This window comes from Polyodon spathula, chromosome 25 (genome assembly GCF_017654505.1).
Source record: "Polyodon spathula isolate WHYD16114869_AA chromosome 25, ASM1765450v1, whole genome shotgun sequence".
Taxonomy (NCBI): domain Eukaryota; kingdom Metazoa; phylum Chordata; class Actinopteri; order Acipenseriformes; family Polyodontidae; genus Polyodon; species Polyodon spathula.
Window position 1 is genome coordinate 19,641,637 of NC_054558.1, and position 22,277 is coordinate 19,663,913.

The following is a 22,277-nucleotide window of genomic DNA, read 5'->3' on the forward strand; positions in this document are numbered from 1 at the left end:
GCACACCAAGCCACAAGCACACAGTTGCCCACAAGATAACTAGCGTTGTATTCCTCTGTGGTGTTCTATCTCAAATGCCCCTTTTGATGTGTACTGAGCAGACATGCACTTGAAAGACAGAGTTTTCAGTTCCTTTCGTTAGGGCTCAATACAAATGAATGTGCTGTGATGGGTATATGCCAATAACATAATCAGGTCATTATACCTGAAGATTCAGTACATGCATGTTCTGGAGAATGCATTGGAAGCTTACCTGGATGAGCTCCTGTTAGTGTCCCTTCCACATACATTTGCATTTATTATTATTTTTAATACATTTGTCATTTTTAAATATTTCAAGAAGGAAACCTTTCTATCTTTAAACCCCTAATCGTGTTTTGGAGGCATCAGGTTACTTTTAACCTTTTTTTTTTTTTTTTTTTTTTTTATAATTTCAAACTTTTACGTTTAACGATCAGTTATACAGGTTCACACAATACCTAATATGTGGCAAAGCAATGTGATAATAGCATTTAAAATGAAGAAACACAGAATACATCTGACTTTAAAAAGTTGTTTACTCAATAGGAAAACATATTTACAGTTTTACATCCAAAACAGATTGCCTAGCAATTTCATTCTCAAGAATGGCAGAACTCAATTCTACAAAGATCAGTAACAGTACCCTTTACTGTCTTTACAATGTAAAATAATTCAGCTTAGGGTTACATATGTGTATATGTATATATATATATATATATATATATATATATATATATATATATATATATATATATATATAAATATAATTAAAACATTATATAGTATCACATGTCTGTAAGTTAAGAGCACTGCAGCAAGTATCAAATGATCTCACAGTAACAAATAAACAGACAGGAAGATACATGTAAACGCCTCGACAGCTTTTCTGAAACCAACTTTTTCATTGCATAGCACTTTTTCTGGACTGCGTTTCACAGTGCTTTCGATGAAACGCATTCAATAAAAAATAAATAACATTAAATTTTTTTTTAAAAAACCTGTAATATTTAGCAAGGAGCTTTTCACCCCAAGTCATACATATGACACGGACTTCCTTGTATTTACATTCCCTCGGAGATTAATAACTAGTAAAATACACTTAACATCTCCATAAAAGTTGCTATAACTAACTGGTATAAACCCATCAGGTTCTGATGCCAAAAACGTGGTAATATCACCCATGCGTTTTCTCCTCATATGAATAAAGATCAGGTGCGGAGGGATAGAGGGGTGTTTTATTATATACAAGAACTGAAAAGTCAAACCAGATAATGCTGTCAACCAAAAGCATCTGCAGCGCAGTATTACTTCTGTAGTTGGTGCATAAAGCATCGGCATTACCATGCGAGTGAAAAACACTGTAGGCACATGCCCTAAAAGATCACCATCACCGATACTTAAAGGTCACAAAAGTAATGTATTTGTTGCAACCAAGCACTAAAAATAGTCTACGTGTTTGTCCAGGACTTTTGTTATTTTGTCCAAGCAGGTTCAACTGCATGCACCTACAGTATCTGGAACAGAAAACAGATACAAACATACATTTCCACATGTCAACACACAGAACCAGCTAAAAAATCAAAAGGACCAAAAAACATGAAGTGTGAGAACATGTGAAAATGCAAAAAAAAATGGAACACTACAAATGTCAAACAAAATATCTATAGAGAGGGCGGGTGTAAAGTATTTATATTGCAGAACTAGCAACAAACAAAGGTACACAGCTCTTAAAATAACCTCAGTATCCAAGTTACTTATTTAAAGCATTTTTGTTTTTTTAAGTAAGCACTGGATACTATGCTTTGTGAATATGACCCAATGTATCTTGTGTCAACTGTCCCTGAACTTCATATTTGGTAGTTGTATAAGCTCATGTATATATCCCTGAGCACTTGAGCGTAAATACATCCATATATTACTGTTACACCTACTGTATATAGAACCTGGAATTTAGAATGATTCATCACAGTGTTATTGTGCAAGTCTCACCATAATCCAGGGATCAACAATACTAACTTATTTAAAAAGCAGGTCATTGCTGGGTTCTGTATTTTCTGTAGGTGTGGGGTTAATGTTGCACCCTGGCACAATGGATATATTTCTCAAATAAGGTAGTTTACAAGGATCTTTCAGATTTCACCCCCAAGAAGCCTGTGTTAAGGCATTCTGCAAGATGAGCTGAACTACAAGACTGGAAGAGGTACAGACTGAAGAGCTTCAATGAACGATAAAGAACAGCGAGACAAATATACCTGATTTTTTAAACAAACCTGGCTAATTCTTTAGGCGCGAATAAAATAAACAGAAAAAGCTGTGCACATGTTGCTTCTAAAACAGACACTCCCAATACACATCATCCACTATACCAGTAAAAAAAAAAAAAAAAAAAAAATTAAAATAAGACAGACGTGCTTGCCAGGCAGAACCACAACTAAAACGAACCTATAGATCTAGATCTGCCCCACGTAAAACAACATATTTGGAAAATCATACTGTATAACAGTTGTGTGCACGTATATGTAAAGAAAAGATAGCACAGAAAAAAAAACAATTAAAGATTCCATCTTCACGCATTTCCCTTTACCTAAACAAAGAGTCTTCAAAATTTTCAATGACACTGTAAAAGTGCAGCCTGGGTCATGCATAGTTCCTCTCTGCTGCTCACTAAGCTGTGTTGCACCCCTAGGGGCCGCGAGCACGACTCGTTCCCGGGGCATGGTGCTTCACTGTGGACACCAGCAGCTCCTTCGACCACAGCGTACCTGAGACCAGCCCTCAAGCCAGAGAGAGAGCAACAACTACACGCGGCAGGGCAGACCTCTGCGGATTAATGGCCATCGCATTGGGATTGTACAGTTAACAGCCTGGACTGCTTAGTGCAAGAGCAAGAGAGAAAAAAAAAAAAAAAATCCCTATAACTGAGAGGGACAGTTTGAGAAGAGAACCCCCTATGCTCCCAAAAGTTATTTGCTAAGATTCTCCGCTTCTGTTCATCTTGCGGACGGCCTGTGTTGCTTGCTCAGGTAAAAGCGATGGGTCAGACAGGATGGAGGTTGTGGTGCTGAGCTGGCGCAGGGTGCTTAAGACCACTGTAGAAGAGGAAATAAATAACAAGTAGTCACAAAAAGGATTAGATGACATCTTGATTACATTATCGCACCTGTTAACTGTTTTAACATTTGTATCAAGTATCCAAATAGACCCAGAATCATATAAAACCAGCAGTTGCCAACTCCCCTCCGTGTATCACATACTGAGGCCAATCAACTAATACAATAACTCAAACATGGCATGACTCCATGTGTGTAGCCTTTACCACCCATGGGATGGTCCTTCCTGCGTTACCAGGTCTTAAACTTTTGAATCTCGGGCTTCACAGTGTAAGGGGTGGCGTTATATCTGCAGTGTGTCTCGCTGCATATTCACCACCTGTTCCAAACACGATCACCTAAGACAGGGGGTTTCAAAAAGGGGGGTACATGTGCCCCTGGGGGTCCTTCTAAAGGTCAGGATGACTAAGAAATACAAAAAATAACAATGAAAGTGAAAAAACATAATGATGTTGAATTTATTTTTTATATATTTTTTTACAGTATTATATATTATCTCAAAGCACTGTGTATAAATATAATGTTTATGTTTGGCAGCTCAAAGGTTAGCATAGAATAGATTCACAGTTATCCATGTGAGCAGATTTCCACTCTAATATTAAGGTGAGTGAAGCAGACAGTTTCCAAAGAGATTTCCAAATACTGCCTCCTGATTCTGTGCATCCAAAGTTTTAAAAATTACTGTTCGGTATCCTGTCCTAAGCCAACAGTTTAATCAGTCCCAAACTTATGACATAAATTATATATTAAATAAAACAATGAAAAAAAAACGAAATGTATTAATTAGATTTAGCCTTTTACTGTGGCATCATTCAGCAGAGCAGAAATTGTAAAGGGGTACATCCAGACAGAAGAGGTACAGTTTAAAAATAAATCAATAAATAAGATTGAAAACCACTGACCTAAGATCATAGGGAATCCTTTGCTAATACCACACATCAGAGGTTTAGTAGGACCACATGAACACAATTACTACACCATATGGGTCAAGCAAAGAGTGTGCCATGCCTGGTCAGCGATGAGTGTAAGAGGACTGGATAGCTCCAACACTGCATATTCCACAGGCGGAATTACATTGTACAATTAGTAAGTAAAAATAACCCCCGGAAAAAAAACCCAATACTTATCACTGAGCATTTCCGTTTTGTTAAGACTTATCATTGAGAGGATGCGGTCACAGAGCTTCTGCTCAGCATTTTTTTTGTTTTTTTTTTTAAGTTTCAGCTTTCCCCATGTTTGCAGTGTCAGTCTTTTGCACATGGCAGATAAGATAATGCAGTCATTTTAATAAACGCAGTTGCAAAACAGAATGCATAAAGTAGTCCTTATAGTGATCCCAAAGGTGAGAGATGACAGAAGAGAATAGTGAGAGGAGTTTAGAGTATAATTTTTATCAATACATAAATCTAATTCAATACTGCCCTATATTTCCTTGTGCGTATTAACCCATTTTAACCAGTATTTGGTACTGGCTTGTTATTTAGTTGTGTTGGTTCCAGAGTTCAGCATGCAGTGAAAGAGGAGCAGATTGCTACAACAATGAAGTATAGTAAACCTCTTTGTGGGTTTTTTACTTACTTGGCCGCAGAACAGGCAACGGACAGTGCTCCTCCAGCCAGGACAGCGTGGTGTTACACATGTCATCTAAACTTGTTGTTGAAACCATTCCATTGAAGGACTCGAATAGCGGTTTAGTGATTATGCTGAACTGTTAGACAAAAGGGTTAAGGATTCAAATTTAGACACCTCGAGAACAAATTGCACAGAGAAGCCTTTCTGGATTTTAAATGCACGACCTCTATAAATCACCATTGTCTTCGCTTCCATCAGAACAGACTGATGGCCAGCCCGATCTGATCAGGGTTCTCCTCCATTCCTCCTCAATCCCTTTGACACAGCCTACCCAAGTTTAGTGAAGGGTTTCCACGCAAAGCAAGTTTTATGGATGAAGGTGGTTCATTCCCAGCAAGCCCTGCGGCTAAGGTCGCATGCGGGTTGGATAAATTACCATGAAAACGAGCTACAAATACCAAACACACAGTAAACCCAGCAAGTTCTCCCTCTACCAGAAGATCAGGGGCAGGTCAGCTACACTAATATGTCCATGCATTTTGTAATTTCTGAACAATCTGTTAGCAATGCACATTAAACCAAAAGTTTTGCCTCACCCTATTGAATTAACTAATTGTGCTTCATAAAGTTGAATGAAACCTGCTGAATATTGTTATGTTAACTACCGCTTTGCAGTTACTTATACTTAAAGAAAACTGGCAACTTGAAAAATGTCGACATCCAACATGAAATACTGCACTACTGCTGTATTACAGCTTCCTATTTTGTAGTTTATTTGATTACATGATTTTAAATTAAAAAACAACCTAAATTATGTTCAAATAGCTTGTTTATTTATTTTTATTCATCTCAATCCTAAAATTTCAGGTAATGCAAAACTTTTGGTCATAGCTGTACATCCCCTACAAGAGATAATACAGTCATCAAAATGGTTGAATGTCAAAGTGTGAATCTTTTTTTTTTTTAATCTTATCTCTATCCATCTTTCCAGAAATAAGAGTTTGAAGAGATCCCCAGGTGACAAAATGCGGTCATTCCTCCTTTGAAATATATTCCGACCCCAAACTTCCCCATGATACATTTAAGTCAAAGATAAATGTATTAGCAGGCTAAAAGCAAGAAAGATGAAAAAGGTCATGGATCTGGGGTACATTATCAGAACACTGGGAACTTTATGTGAGCAGATGATTAAAAAAAAAAATCTGTGGGAGGTTACTAGACTTACTAGTTACTAGCTAGTCATGCGCTCCAAGTATGTACAGCAAAAGCTTCCAATTGTTTAAAAACAAATAGAATTTTATATAATTATCAATTATTATTATTATTATTATTATTATTATTATTAAGGGAAGCCCAAACCTTTGACAACATCCGAGGATGCGGGTGTCTATAACCCTCTGCTCAAAATAACGGCTGAAAGGATACTATCCAGAACTTCCAGTTCTGAAGCGTCCTGTTCTTCACGTAGTCATCAAACATCTCCCGCATGTGATCAAAGCGCTGGCGTGTTATCGGTACTCCCGTAGCAGGCAGCTGCTGCTGGCAAGAACTTGAGGAAGGACAAGAGGAGGTGAAGAAATACAAAAGCAAGAAACACCAAGAGACGTGCCACAAACGCTTCGGTCACATGGTCATGTGTTCAGCAGGACTGGAAATAAGACACAGCAGTTTTACAAGCTTGATTAGCTGCAGCATCTAGATAAAAACTCATTAAAAACTCAAGAAAACCAGGAATGGATTAAACTGCTAAGCAATGGGAGTCTAGCTGGCATTCCTGTTCGGTCATTTATAAAAGCTGCATCTCTCTGTTGTTGTCACAATGGAAAAAGCTGCTGCTCTGACAGACTAAGCCTTGAGAGCCCAGTCTCCTAAAGGGGCTGTAGAAAGGAATGCTGGCGGCTCAGTAAAGGGGCACTCAACTTTGATTCAGAGCTACAGAGGTAGTAAGCTTCATCTCCAAAGTATGGTTTAATAGGGTCACCTTCATTTAGACAAGACCCTAAATGGGGGGGTTGAAAGAGAATAAAACGTCTGTACCCAAAACCTACGAAAGAATGAAGACCGAAATAAACGTGACAAGGACTCACTTGATGGAAGTATTGAGTGTGTCAATTTCATCCTTGAGACGTTTGGCCTCCTCCTGCATCTGCGCTCGCTCTTGTTGTAACTTGGCAATATATTCCACAGTCTTCTGAAGAGTGGCTGCATTACTTATCTAATAGAAAAAAAATAGTGAGAAGACACTGCAAGCACTACATCTAAAATCGAATTTAGCAGCTTAGCCTTTAAGAAGCTTGTATCTTAATCACACTCTCTACTGATCTTAGCATAAAAAGTGATTGAACCCAGTTACTATTAACATGCATGCATCAGAATCTAAAACGCAAAAGGCAATGAAGTCAAGCAGTTCACTTTTTTTATAAATTTAGTCGTCGTCAATTATAATTATTTTCTCCCCAAGTTAGTCGTGTCCAATTATTTTCACCCCTGCGCTGACTTGGGAGGGGCGAAGACGGACACACGCTGTCCTCCGAAGCGTGTGCTATCAGCCGCCTGTATGTTTACACACTGCAGACTCACCATATAGCCACCCTAGAGCTACAGCGTCGGAGGACAACGCAGCTCTGGGCAGCTTACAGACAAGCCCGCAGGCGCCCGGCCCGACCACAGGGGTCACTGGTGCGCGGTGAGCCGAGGACACCCTGGCCGATCTAGCCGTCCCTGCCCCCTGGGCGGCGCTGGGCCAATTGTGCGCCACCCCCTAGGAACTCCCAGTCACGGTCGGCTGCGATAGAGCCTGGATTCGAACCTGCAATCTCTAGGCTATAGGGCACATCCGCACGGAGCGCCTTTACTGGAGTATTTTACTTTTGAGCCAGTTTTAAAACTGAACTTACTGGTTTTGAATTTGACTGAGATTTTAACATTGGGACTAAAGTGTTCAACGTGTCAAAACCAATCTTGATGTTGAATCTCCTCTTTTGTTCTGCAGAGATGTGGGTTATTCTTCGGCTCTGTTAAGAAAGAAACACTAAATATTTCGGAAACCACTCAAAACACAGCAATAAATGAGCTTTCTAAAACAAACCATGAATATATTGCTGCTTGCAGAAGAATGATGTAAAGCTACATCATTATATTTAAAAATGTGTTGAGATGGAGGAAGAAGAAAGCAAAAATGGAAGAACTTGAGTAGATCATACTGATCCCTCTGACCAACTGTAAAACAAAATGATTTAAGAGACTAAACTATTTGCAAACTTTATAGATCTCTAGAAATATTCAACCTTAAATCCAACGATGCACGAGTCCGTTTTGGATTTGCTGGTGGAGCTGTTCTGGGATGACTGGGGATCGGGAATCTGTTCGGAAGTGCATAGAGACCCCTGACCTGAATTGTGACGTTCCCTGTCTGGAAAAGAGATTGCACTAAACATGTAGGTTGCCATCCCACCTCGTGGAAATGCACACGATACATATTTTTTTTCTGTCATGTTCCCTCCCTTTCAGGATTGAAACATATATTTAAAAATTAATTTTTATATATAATACATACATACATACATACATACATACATATATATATATATATAAAATTGATATTTTATTTATTTATCATCTAATCAAAAGAAACTACACAATGATTTCACAAAAGTCTATGGGAATAGCATAATAGCAGTACAGTATTTCAAGTTAATTTTCGAAATGTCCCATTAAATATATACACAAAATATACAGTGTGCATTCAAAGGACACAGACGAGTGGCTAGTTTAGAACCCCCCCCCCCCCCCCTTCACTTACTAGATGTAGGAGAAGGAGTTTGCGCTCTGCAGCTTGTGGAGGAGCCCAGCTCATCTTTGGCTATGATAAGGTGTTGAGAGGTTACTGTTGGTTGCAATATATGGAACTCTGTCACTCCTGGGTTCTGGGGATTTTCAGGCAAAAAAGAAAAAAAAGCACATGTTTGTAATACTATATATGACTATATTACATTATATTAGCAATTCATCAATTCAAAAGAACAGCCAAATATCTACAAATGAAAACACAGAGTCACACTTTGAACATGATTGGTTTAAAGAATAAGTAGCTTCAGATACTCTTCTTCATTGCTATTTAAACTAACTTTTTTTGGCAATGACTGCAAGTGGTTCTTACTGAAATTACTAAAATATTGTTTTCTCTTTATTTTTTGATGGTCTGTGCTCTGCTGCTTTCACCCTAGTTCAGGAACAGCTCTTCTGTTTCAGAACAGGCCAGCTCAACCAAAGTGCATTTATAGAAACAAATGTTTTGACAAGTTTTATTGTCTTGAACACATTTAGAAATATGATCACAGCCATTGATAAGTTTCTATTGGTATGATTATATGCATCTCTGTTTAGGGTAACAGTTATTGAGGATATTACTAGAAGAAAAATAATTTAAAGCTACATACTACTTAACATACCCCCCTAACTTAATAACCCCCTTCAAGTACCCCTCACCCTTCCAATGGCAGCGGGTGCAAGGACAACACTGGGTGGAGATACCCCTTCACTTTTTAAAGGTGCAGGGGTGACAATCGCAGCACTGCTTTGCCCAGGAAAGGAAGCTGGAAAACAAAAAAATAAAAAATAATACAATTGTCATGCCTTTAACCAATGAGAAGTCAGTAAACGTTATTTTAAAATGAAATGAACAGGTTTTCTATTGCACTCTGCTTGGGCAAATTATTAAAAAAAAAAAAAAAGTTTTGGTTGGCAAATTGAAATAAATGCAAACTAACAATATTGCAGTGCTGGTTCACTGAAGGATATCCACTATCATTAAAGAGCACATTTCACAGACAGCATTACATAGTAACTGAATGAACGTGCCAACTGTGCTTAACCAGCGGGGATTCTGTACTGAGCAGTAACATCCACTCATCATCATCGCTTAATGACAAGCAAGCCTCTGGAGAGGCCAGTGCCATCTTGTGTACTTCAAAGACCCGACATCCACACACCGCTTAGCAATGCTTAGCACCAGCCCTGCAAGAGCCATTGCAGATTCAGTATATTAATTACTTTGAGTCTGGAAAGGCATCTATTGGTTGAATCCTGTGGTACCCAGACATTTGTCTAATATAGATTGTGCAGTTTGCTACTTAAACCAGACTGTATATCCCCTTGCAACCCACGTGCCTACAGAATGAACTGTATTTTGTACATTAAACTGTAATTTGTTTTAGTTTATTTTTTTGAAGAATTCCTTTTGTTGTACTGACACCTTGTGGTCAAAAGTGTTTCTCACTTCCACTCCCTTCGCTTTTTAATTTTGCAAAGACTTTAACTAATAAAACCATTTCAGTGACTTATGTCTCTGTCATGTTTGTGGGACTAGAGACGAGAGACATGCAAGACTATTTAAATCCCTGCACTACTTAAGCCGAGTATAGCTTTATAAAAGAGAGATCTCAGTGTCAAAACATCCCACCTTTGCCACAAAAGCACAAATCCACAGCTAGAATTACCTGGTGCTATTAAAGTATTTGTAAACACTATGGGTTTGGGAGCAGGCACGATTTTCTGCAGCTGTTTCGTCCTTATTCCTTTAGGTTTCACTGGCTTTGGGAGGGCAAAAGTCTGAGCCGTTGCAGAGGGCTGGGGCTGAAAGCGAGGAATCACAGAGGCATCGCAGGGCCCTGCTTGAGGGCATGTTGTGAGCATGAGACTTGGGCTCTGACCGTAGGTAGCAGCAGCAACATTGTGGGTAAGGGTTGCAGAGGCAGTGTGTGTAATGACAGACGATGGCAAAGTGCTGCTGAATCCAAACTCAGGAGTCTCTGCTGAAGGGAATGTGGCCTGAGTGACTCCCCCAGCCCCATTCTGAGGCACTGCATTGGGCTGAACGTTTTGGGGAGGGGGAGAGGGAGGGGCTGGAACTGTGGCGGCATCAGCTGCACAGGGAACACAGGTCACCAATGGGGGAAACACAGGTAAAAACGTCTGCTGGTTTGCTAGAGGTGTCTGTGGCCTGAACTCAGCTGTCTGTCCGAAAGCGTTGACAGCCCTGGAACAGTTCTTATTGCTCGCGTTTGAAACAGCAGGGGTAGCAGAGGGTGGAATCAGCTCCTGGCTGAGACTGGCAGAGGAGATTGGAGACGTCAGGATGGAGGTCTAACACAAAACAGAAAAAATAAAAATCAGCAAAACAAACAAAAAGAGAGCATCTGTATCTGTCATGGTTAAACAGTTTGGCGTCACGTCTCTAACTTATACAAACGTAAAAGAAAAGACAGCCTAGCAACTGCTGCCCTGTAGTCTAAAAACCAAAGCCCTAGCTGCATATTCACCAGTCACTGCCCTGCATTACCCTACCACACAAACCATACCAGTGTCATTTATACAGCCTCCTTAATGAACAAGAATCACAGGGTCCTTTACAAACATAAACTAAAAACCTCTAAACTGCTCACTAAGACAAAGCAGAAAATAAAAATATATGTTTAAAAGCTTCCACTTAAAAACCTAAGGTTTTTGGCACGCTTCTGCATATGATCATGTTGTCGGTCCAGAATACTTGAGGAATGCATTTTAACTGGCAAAGAAAACCTTCAAGGCATAAACAGACAAAACACATTTACTGCATTGCAGTAATTACCTGAGTTGGACAACTGCTGCTTGCCATCGAAGAAACTGAAGGGAAAAAAGACGAGCGAACAGAAGGAAACAGATCTAAAAAAAAAAAAAATTGGAAAAAAGATTAATACAACACATCAGTAGTACATACGTATCATGGATAAGGGAATAGTCGGAAGCAGGATACTTGTAATGCTTTTAGACTTAATGCTACCTCAAGAGAGGACCAAAAACATATACAATAATAAGGAAAGATTTCCAAGGCTGCTGCCAGGACTTCAAATAGAAGCTCACTTCGTGATCCATGTCAACAGAACACATTGGGATCTATTCAATTGATCTTAACAGAAAGAAACAGGACCAAACCTGGCATGTTACTTGCTTTCAGTGACAATTAACACACACACACACACACTAACACACACTGTTGCACATGTTGGTTTGCACTTCTTTCAATTATTTAAACAATGCAGACTCACCACAGTTCAGATCAATTGAAACTTACCCTGAAAAGGCTCAAATGTATCCATGAAATCCAGATTTGGCTGAAGGGGAATTAAACCTGGTTGAATCATATCTGCATTTCCAGCATGTGCTGTTAGAAGACAGAAAGAAAGACAGAAAGGTCAACGTTAATAAAACTTGGGATTCAACGTTTCATTTCCAGGAGTCTCTCTGGTTTAGAACTGTTGGTATAGTGAGCAGATGAAGCTCCTACAGTGAATCACATTCCCAGCTCCCAAAAGCTTTTAAAGAACTACATTATAGGCCCCTACCACTGAAGAATCATTACCACACTTCTAAAAACTCCAAAAAGCTACCTAGATTACTGGCTAGATTACTGTCATTACTAAAGCATTTCTACAGTTTCGTGCACTATTATGCACCCTCAATCCCCTGAATACCACTTTTAACAAGCACTGCTTGAATTCTTCATTAGGACCGGTCCTTAATATTGGGTTGGGCTACTGACTGCCCTGATCACAGCCTTGACACAATGTGGCACAGACTAAGGTGCTGGAAAGTGTCAAGAGATGGCTATGCATTCAGTCGCTAATATTTCAAACAACTGGTGCAGCGGATCATGATAACAAATGCGTCTTTCAAGCAAATCCCAAACATGCTCAACTGGATTGAGGTCCGGGGATTGTGCTGCCCATGAAAGACACCTCAAGTCTCAGTCGCTCCTCAAATCATTCGCTCACAATTCTGGCACGGAGGTTGGGTACATTATTGCCTTGAAAGAAGATAGCCACCAGATATTAAGTGGATATTGAGTGGTCTTGTTCTGCAGCGATTCTTAAGAGTAGTCAAGGGACCCAAAAGAACACATCCCACACTAAGGCAATGCCAAATCAATTGGATAGATGAGACTAATAATGCACCCAGGCAGTGTATCTCAAATGATCTCAGCAGAGGACAAGTTTCAATGCATATGTTCCTTCTTACCGATCTCTCGAGGATTGGGCCAGGGGATGGGCTGATGGGAAGCCAGCGTGGAGAAGAGCGTGTCGGTGAACTCTGACATCAGCATTTCTATGTCAATGTCCTGCTCCATAGGCACCGGGGTGTCCCGGCCCTTCCTGTTCGCCCGCCAGGCCCCCACCTCGTCATCCTGGCAGGAGGAGACACAGAAGGTGTCTGGATAGCATTCCCCAAACAACGAGTACTGCTCCCCAGCACCCTTTGTGTTCAAAATGCACATCGCGCAGTCAGTCATTGGATGTTGTATGCAATGTCATTATCCAACAAACTTAACGAAAAGCTCTAAACTTCACAAACTGCAAGGAATCCAATCCTAGCCACAGAGTCAAACATGTACACAGTACACACCAAGTCACTTGAACCATTTATAGTCGAGCACACTAACTTTTCTTAAAGATCCAGATATTAAAGTAGCAACCTTTTTAGTAAAAAGTTATTGTAAATACATATTTAAAAAAAAAAAACAGATGTTATAAAAAACAATGATATTTGAAAATATCTGTAGTATTCTAGCATAAATATGAGGATTGGTTGTGTTAAGTGCCCACATTGCCTGCCCATGTGCTATAGATTGGTGATCCTCACTTGCAGCTTCTTCATCTGACTACTTCACGGAACACTTCATTCATTTAAACGCTACAAGACTACAAGTAGTAACAAGGCTCTTGATAGTTTAAATTAAATAATTAGGCACATGGTTGCAGCAAGGTCCTGCAGTGCCATGCTTTGAAAGAGATACTTTGCTTTAATCAACGTTGTTCTACAATCAATGTCATTAATTGCACATTTGTTTAAATGGCCTTTTGGTGAATAGGACTGGTGAAACAGTGAACCTGGGTCAAGAAAAACACAGACCAGCTACTCACAGGCAAAATGACCATCAGCAGACAGGCTTAGGTCAATGTTGTTCATCTTTACCCACACAGCCCCATGCCCACTGTGGATGTTCATCAATCAAATCAATACAATGGTGCTGTATGTAAAATGAATACTGACCTTGACAAGGCTTGAGAGGTCTTCATCCTTGTGCTTCTGTAACTGAAAGTTAACATTGCAATTTAATGAGGATTGTTTCCAATATATTCACAGTCAATCTACAGACTCAGTATTTTGCAGGGAATGGTGCAACCTTCAAGTATATTTGCATGGTCTTGTTAAGTAATGAAAAGCCTAAGCCTTACCCTTTTCTTGAAATAAGTTCTCCATTTGTGATATTCCCTTATTACTATTTCAATTCTTCTTTTCCAATATTTTCCTTCTGTTGCAATTGCCTTCAAGAAAAAAAAATTAAAGGAAACAAACTCGTTTTGAATATGTAACTTTGTACATGATAAGCAATGCATGTGTCTGCACGTCCATGTCGAGTCTGGGGTTTGCACTGCATCATGCAATAGACTCTGGAAGGTTTTCTGGTCCTCTCAACACACCTCTGGTCTGCGATGGTCCTCCATGTCTACTGATCCATCCAGCGGAGTAACAAAGTGGCACACTGGATTGTCTCTCTTTTCTACATCTGTTGGAAAGAGATATATTGTTATTACCAACATCGTCTAGTGCAGTATGGGTAACTGTGGTCGTATTTAATAGGTACAATAGGACCTATTCAAAGGGTTAATGCATGGGTGGTCACAGCTGACCCTACCTCTCAGGGACTGTTCCAACCCTGTTCTAAATGGTTTAACTAAATCAAAACTTGCATCAAAGAGTCTAATGCCAGGAAGAAACGGCACAGGACCAGAACACTTGATGAACCTATGCTTCCCCCGTGATCTTCGGGGTTTCAACAACTTTCAGCAGCGTCCTTTCAGCACCCTTCTCTAGCGGTTTCACAGTCAACACAAGACAGCAAACAAAACGGGTCTTCAAGACGCGTCAACAGGGAGACTGAAACTCTACTTACATTGCATGTACCACGCCCTCCAGATGGCGTTGTTGAGGCGGATTTTGTCCCTCCATAGCAGCTTCAGTCCTTTAAAATTTTTCCATTTTGGTGACACCAATTTCCCACTAAAAAAAGAAAACAAAACACAGAACAAAACAAAAAGTCCAAGACATGTTAAACCATTAGACACGTGAAAAGGTATAGCAATTGCTGTACACCCACCCACAAAAAACATTAAGCTGACACGTCTACCATATACGTACAAGCTTAATTTAAGTCAATAAATATCAAGCGATATGGATACAGTCAAAAACACTTGCTAGTTTCCACTTTTTTTATTTATTTACTTAGTAGTCACCAATTGATTTCTACCCCATTTTTCTCCCTATCTGAAATACTCAATTGTATTATTTAGAGTGACGAAGACGTAAACACACTGTTCTCCGAACCCTGTGCTGTAAGCCAACCGCTTCTTTTCACTCTGCAGGCCCACCATGCAGCCACCACAGAGCTACAGTGTCGGAGGACCACACAGCTCTGGGCAGCTTACAGGCAAGCCCACAGGCGCACGGACAGTCTACAGGGGTCGCCGTTGCACGGTAAGCAGAGAACACCCTGGCTGACCTAAGCCCTCAACCACCCGGGCGACGCTCAGCCAACTGTGCTCCGCCCCTTGGGAACTCTCATCCACGCTCGGCAGTGGAATAGCCTGGACTCGAACCGTCGCCCTCCAGGCCATAGGGCACATCCTGCACTTCAAGCCTTTACCAGATGCGCCACTCGGAAGCCCAACTTTGTTCTTTTGACCATAAGATGTAGGAGTTATACAAAACGTATAACGTGAGTTCTCTCTCACGAGAATTGACTGTACACTGTGTTTAATTACGGAGGAGTTTTAACTGACTTAATTAGAACTGATGAAGTAGTACAGGGAAGAGGAGAAATGTTGGACGCTTTGACCATATAGAATTTCCACTTGCCATTCCTAAAATGTTCCCCCTCCCACTGCAAAGGCCTGCACAATATCAATCGCTGTGAAAGACAACTCCATCAAAATTTACCAGATGCAGGCTGAGGGTGACAACATGGGATACAGTAGCCAACACTAAATTACACAAGCTACAAATAGACAGCTCTTGACACACGCATGGTGCCCACTGTACTGTGAATAGGACAGAGTGCTTTAACAATGCATGTGCCTGTAAGGACTCTTGTACTGTACTGTATTGGAGAGGAACTAGTCTTGCCTTTTCTCTGAAACGTACTTCAGTTTTTTGGAAGGTTCCTAAAAGCAACTGTAGCGGGACAGCGTCACGACCAGGCTGTTACCGGCAGGAAGAAGACTCCGAAGCTGAAGTTAAAGCACAGGTTTATTAAAAGGGGGACAACCCAACAATAAACAAGCAAACACGGCACAAGGGCTAAAATAAAGAGTTAAACACAAAACTTACAAGAGCCAGGCTGAGGTGCACTTGACTGGCTTTCCTTCTCCAAACACCGCTCTCAAACAAAGGGTTTCTCCAGATTTAACCACATCCCTGCCAGCCTTACATTCCCACGCACTGCTTACAGCAGCAAGGCTTCTGCCCTGCCACATGAACATCACACTTTAATGGTACAAACCATACAAAGCTTTCTTGCTCTGTTTTGGCAACCTGTCATCTCCAAATGACTCCCTGTTCAGTGTATAAGCCTACAGTCCAAGCTTGGCTGGGATAATGTTTTTCAAACGATATTGCCATTCTGAGTAATGCCTTTTCAGTTGTTGACCTACACTGCTTAACTGAACTCTGTCCTGTGTGGGATTCAATCGCTGCTCTGATGTTTCGAATGATATAAAAGAGAGAGGATTATTGGTGTTTGTGTCGAGACAGAAACAGCATTCACACAGGAGGAGGTCAATGTGCATTTAATCTTTTCATCATTGGATTACGGGATCAGTCTACTACTTTCATATATAAGACAACCACTGCCATTTACTGCAGTTTCCAGCCAGACAAGGTCCAGAGCCAGCACGGTATTAACTTCAGCACAACATCAGCTGTCCGCTTTGCTCAGAAACTATTCACACCAAGAAACACGAAACCAGAGCCATTTCTCAGGGGATAAAATAACAGCGACTGCTCAACAACAACTCCATCTATGTACAACTCACAGCACTACAGAAAGCTACCAGTGTCATTCAGAGACTCAAATTTGTGTGCCAGTGGAGCTCTCTAGCATTATGGATTTGTGCAGTCACATATATTTGCCCCTTTAATTCAGATCATTACTGGGATATAACAATGCAAGCACTGGCTTCTTTATTTTCCAAGTGTTTTTGTGCTAAAACATTCCTTGCTCTGTATGAACACACATTTTCGCTCTCTTTCAGGTGAGGATCCTAAATGCAGTAATTAACATGTAGTAATCAACTCTTTCTGGAAATAGGTGCAGTGGGGAAGCCCTAAGCTTGTCTAAACCATTTCTGCACATTGTAAAATGGGACAGCATACCAGTAAAGCTTTAAGACAGCCTGCTTGGGCAGAGATAGCACAGCCTATTTCCAATGCTATGCACACTACAGTGTTTTTATTACTGACAGTAATGTTTGAGGACATCTAGAATAACGTGCAAGATCAAGCTGCATGCAACACTGTTATAACCAAATGTTCCACATAAAGACTGTGCTCAGTAAGGTGGAATTAATTATAAAAACAACAAGAACCTCTAATGTGGAGGTAGTACGCACGACTAAATGTGTATCCCAGTTTAGCACTGAAATGAATTATAGTTGCATGACGCAACAAATGAAACCAATAAACACTGTGAAAACATTGGATTGAGATAGTTTTAGAAAAACAAGGGAAAAAAAAGACATCTGAAGTTGGACGTGAGTCTGTGATTAATGAACAGGATCTCGCTACTGTTCGGTTCAGAGGAGGGCTTTCACACACGATATCTCGGTTCTGCCTAACCCTACTGTGAAAGCCAACGCTTGCAAGGTAACAATTACCTGCAATGACACCACTACCCAACAGAAAAAAACGGCATGCCTGCAGAGCTCAGCCATGCCACACAGCTACAAACATCTTCATGCATCTCCACAGACTTCACCAGACCTGGGATATTAGCCACAAACTGCCTGAAGATCAAAAGTCAATAAAGTTAAAAACAAAAGCAGAAGTGCAATGGACAGCAGTAACAGTAACGCCTTCACATTTTTTTTTTTCTTGCTTTTGTATGTGCAGAATTTGTACAACAAATGAAATATATATATCAAAAAAATAAGTATTTTCACAGCTGTGGTATGCAATTCAGGAACACTCTCCCCTATTAACTAGAACAAACTTTGCACACTTTCAAATCTCTCTTCTCTGATGAAGTTTAAAAAAAGCAGCTAAACATGGCAAATACACAGGGTCTCTCTAAGCAGTCACAACTGGCATGAGGTGCTGAACTTAGTGATCATAAACGTGCAGAAAACACAGTACTCAATCACAACAGTAGCAGATAACACATTTCCGGGGGATCATTGCTGAACAGTGAGTGCAATTTATCACAGATCTGCAGGCTGAAAACAAACCTTGGCTGTGCAAATAAAACTGATGTTTACTGCATGCCAACAGTGTAGCAGTTGTTAAAAGCAAACAAAAACGGTACTAAATACCAGATGGAAAAACAAATATTACACACAATACAAAGGCATGTGAAGAATACATAACTGAAGTTATCACTGCATATGGTTTTACAAGCAACGCGTGGTTATATTTTACAGTAGCAAGTACTACGCATGGAACCAACATTTCTCTCTCTAATGCTAGTGATTTTTGAAATTCACAGAAGTGCTTAAAACTGTATTACAATCTAAAGAGATTTAACAGTACTGTATTATAAATGTAGTTTACATGTATGCCTAAAAACACAAGTTCCTTTCCATATTCCCAAAAAAGGCTATCGGCCCAACAGAGGTGCAACACAGTCCTTATCAGGAACATTTAAAAAAAAAACGAACATTTCAACAGCACAAAAACAAGGTCTAACTGATATGAAATGGTTGCATCATAATTGCAATGTTTCTAGTAACAGGTTCAACCCATATCCACTGCTATTCCTGTCAACTCATATTTTATTAACACGTCAATAAGATATTAATAAAGTACCTTAATACTCGCTGTGATCCATCACAAGATTACCAAAGAACTAAAGTAATGGTCAAATGCTATGACACAAAAGTAAACCATTAGCAAAGAACTAAAGTTATGGCCAAATGCTATGACACTGCCATGATACATGGCAGACAAAAGATCCCTCCATTCCCCTCAACACAACCCTGACAAAACAGGATTACAGTCCTTTTAGCAACTTAATCCAAAGCAGTCACCAAACAACCACACATGTGCTGCAGATCTGCCAAAATAAACTATCCTGAATCTCTTCACAGGAGCTGGAGACTGACCGCTACAAGCTTAGAGTTCCCTACAGTATACTTAGAACACTGCAGCCACACACCCGGTATCTGCCCTGGTTTAAAACATTAACTGTACAGTGCCATAGTGTATTACACAGTGCTGTGCACAGACAACACACAGCACACCTATTCTTCAATATGATTAGCATTCTTATGAGAAAGTCTGTTTTATTTTAATATCAGATTATATTCCAGCCTAGAAATACATACTCTATGTATATGCCAAAATATGTTTTTGCTTAGTACAATAAAAACATTTTAAAAAGTGTACAGAAGTGCTGCAGAATCTTTCCAGGAGTTGACATAACTAGCTTTTTCTTTTTTTTTTCAGATTCATATTATAGGACTGGCTTCAAGTTCTACTTCTTGGCAACAACACTGATCCTAACAGAGCAACAGATAGTAAATCGTCAAGATCACACACGTATCAATACGTTAGGCCATAGAGTAATATAAATAGGAAGGATTACTCTGCTGACGGTTTTTCTATTAAATCTGTGCCAGCTCAAACGCATTTCCATGGACGTAGCATCAGCAGTATTTATATTCCATTGTTGTAGTGATTTTAAATGTTCCTTCCTAAAGTGGTATATGAGTCGTCAGGTACTTTACATCCTCAGTCACTTGTGGAAGAGTGTTTTGCACATACAGTATACCTTCTCTGTTGTAATCAGTCCATAACCTCCCTCACTTGGATGCCTTGGTAGGTGGGGGAGGTGTCTGGAACTCACTGTAATACATAACATCAACAGAGCCAAACTACTGCAAGTTTGTTCTCGGAGTGGAACCAGAGCCTGGGGATGTCACATAACCTCATGCAATTTCTCATACGTTATTGTCTTTATGTTGTTCACTGAATCCCAATCAGCTGTCTGGGGCCCAGGGGATATGCAGTTAATTCTACATCCTTTACTTTGTCAAGGAGTGCAGCATCAGCAACCAGGAAAGGGGATCCAAATTACCATCTGGTGGCAATGAAAATGTAATGACAATCCCCTTATTCTAACACGATAGCTACTGAGAGTTCCTGGGCTGAGTGTAGCCAGGCCTGCATTTACATTCTTGAAAATGATTGGAAGAAGAAAAAAAGCTTGCTTTTAGATCTACAGCATTTACTTATTTATTTTTTTTTTAAATCTATTTTCATTGCAACTAGTCTAGCAAGTTAAATCTGCATTAGTAACAATGTGGATATTTTCTTAGTACTAGTGGTACAGAATACAGTCAGTTAGCATTTCTAAGCTTCTTTTAAAAAAAAAAAAGAAATATCTTTCTTGCAGGTGAACAACTACATTAAAAAAAAAAAAAAAAAAAAAAAGCAACAGTCCAATTTAATAAGTGTTCCTTTGACAGGGTGGACCTTACTTGCTGCACCAGGTGTATTCTGACATTGAACAAACTAATACTGATACGATATCCAACTACTGGTGCCTGTATACATTACCTGAACAGGATCACTGGCAACCATCTCCACACAATGCTCAGGTCAGTTAGGCAGCCAGCCAGCTCTGCATATGTAACTGAGTGGAGATGTATTTGGATTGCACTCAAATCATCTTTTTATTTTAATTCACACACTTTTGTATTACTTCTATACCCGCCTGCAATAGCCTAGTCATTATCAGCTACAACTTACAGTACATCTGTACTTGTTTTGAAGATGGAAGTCTAAAATGAACCTCCCTTTGGTTTGTTCGCGCAATTCATAATATTACATTGTGCACTAGAATTCTCTATCTTCCTGTTTTTATCACATGTGAAAATGTGTTGCAACCGTTAACACGGTGCTTTAATACAAACATAACGTTAACAAAGGCACAAAGGAGCGCTGTGTACGGGTGGCTACATATGACGTGTTTACAGCGTTAATATATATATATATATATATATATATATATATATATATATATATATATATATATATATATATATATAATAAAAAAAAACTTGCGAGGCACTAAACAAGTTAAGAAGTGTACAATTTTGAGACTCTCTGGGTCGAAACGCGCACACCAGCGTGTTTCCGACTGCCCTCGTTTTGCAGGCCGCTGTGCTTGTAAGATATTTACCTGTACGCCAGGGTCATACACTCGAACAGTTTGGTTAGAGATGCATCGATAGAGAAGTGAGAGGTGCTCGTTTTCCCAAAGCAGTACGTCTGGCACGTCTGCATGTTGACCGTGTCGAAATCGTAGCCCTTTTTCGGTGGGTGCTCGCTGTGAGGCGAAGAGACCATGAAGTGACCGCTGTGGATGATCTGTCCATCCGACTTCTTGAGCCCCAGGTTCGGCTCTTCAGCGTCTGAATCGTCGTCTTGCTCCTGTTTGACAGCCACGGGGGCCCGGCGGCACACCCGTACCTCCTCCGCAGCCATGGTGTTATTCTGCATTTTATCTTTTTTAATTATTATTATTTTTTTTTTAAACGAAACTCTAATCAACTATTTTGCGTTCGTGACGTCAGTGAAGTTCCCCCAACTCGTCATTTTTTTTTTCTTTGTACCTCGCTTCCTTCTTTCTTTCTTTCTTTCTTCCTTTATCTCTCTCGTCTAGGAGATCGGGAAAAGAGGCAAACAAACTACAATCACCCTCAACTGAGCTGCCTGGACACTGCACCGTGACGTCCCTATGGGGAGGCGGCGGGGGGGCGGGGGGGGGGGGGGGGGGGGGGGGGGGGGGGGGGGGGGGGGGGGGGGGGGGGGGGGGGGGGGGGGGGGGGGGGGGGGGGGGGGTGGGGGGGGGGGGGGGGGGGGGGGGGGGGGGGGGGGGGGGGGGGGGGGGGGGGGGGGGGGGGCACGCCCAAGTGACTGGAAGTCTTGAAACAGAATATATTTCTGTAGCTCTGGAATGTGAGAAGTTGCGCAGGATATGAATGCATTACCTAATAGTCTTGAGTATTTATTTACTTTGCTGGGATTTTTGTTTTGTTTTGTTTTTTAAAACTGTATTTGTACTATAATTACTCAAAGCTACTGACAACTCATGATATCCCGGAGACTGCTATATGATGAGTAAACGTGCAGATTATAATTTTTTTTTTCATAGTCAAATTACATTTTTTCAGTCGTTTGGCAAAAATCAATTTGTTTAACTTTGTTCTAAATTGTTTAATTGAATCAATAAAACCTCCATCCAGACCCTTAAACAGTTAA

The 22,277-nt window shown here is 40.4% G+C and overlaps 1 protein-coding gene across 3 annotated transcripts; it reads right to left on the reverse strand.

Annotated features, from left to right (window-relative positions):
• Positions 1-833: 833 nt before the first annotated feature.
• On the reverse strand, positions 834-21,698 carry LOC121299771 (MLX-interacting protein-like). Of its 3 annotated transcripts, none has more exons than XM_041227811.1 (17): positions 21,196-21,698; positions 14,695-14,801; positions 14,222-14,307; positions 13,976-14,065; positions 13,791-13,832; positions 12,759-12,924; positions 11,815-11,904; positions 11,332-11,405; positions 10,202-10,847; positions 9,192-9,298; positions 8,506-8,629; positions 7,991-8,115; positions 7,601-7,717; positions 6,791-6,918; positions 6,129-6,252; positions 4,710-4,839; positions 834-3,110 (listed from the first exon to the last, which is right to left on the reverse strand). In XM_041227811.1, the coding sequence occupies exons 1-17, from the start codon at positions 21,513-21,515 to the stop codon at positions 2,992-2,994; spliced, it is 2,595 nt and encodes an 864-aa protein (XP_041083745.1). In that variant the 5' UTR covers positions 21,516-21,698; the 3' UTR covers positions 834-2,991. The 3 variants fall into 3 exon arrangements, with proteins under 3 accessions (XP_041083745.1, XP_041083744.1, XP_041083746.1); XM_041227810.1 differs by having other exon boundaries at positions 12,759-12,993; XM_041227812.1 differs by lacking the exon at positions 834-3,110 and having other exon boundaries at positions 4,702-4,839; positions 12,759-12,993.
• Between the last annotated feature and the right edge of the window lie 579 nt (positions 21,699-22,277).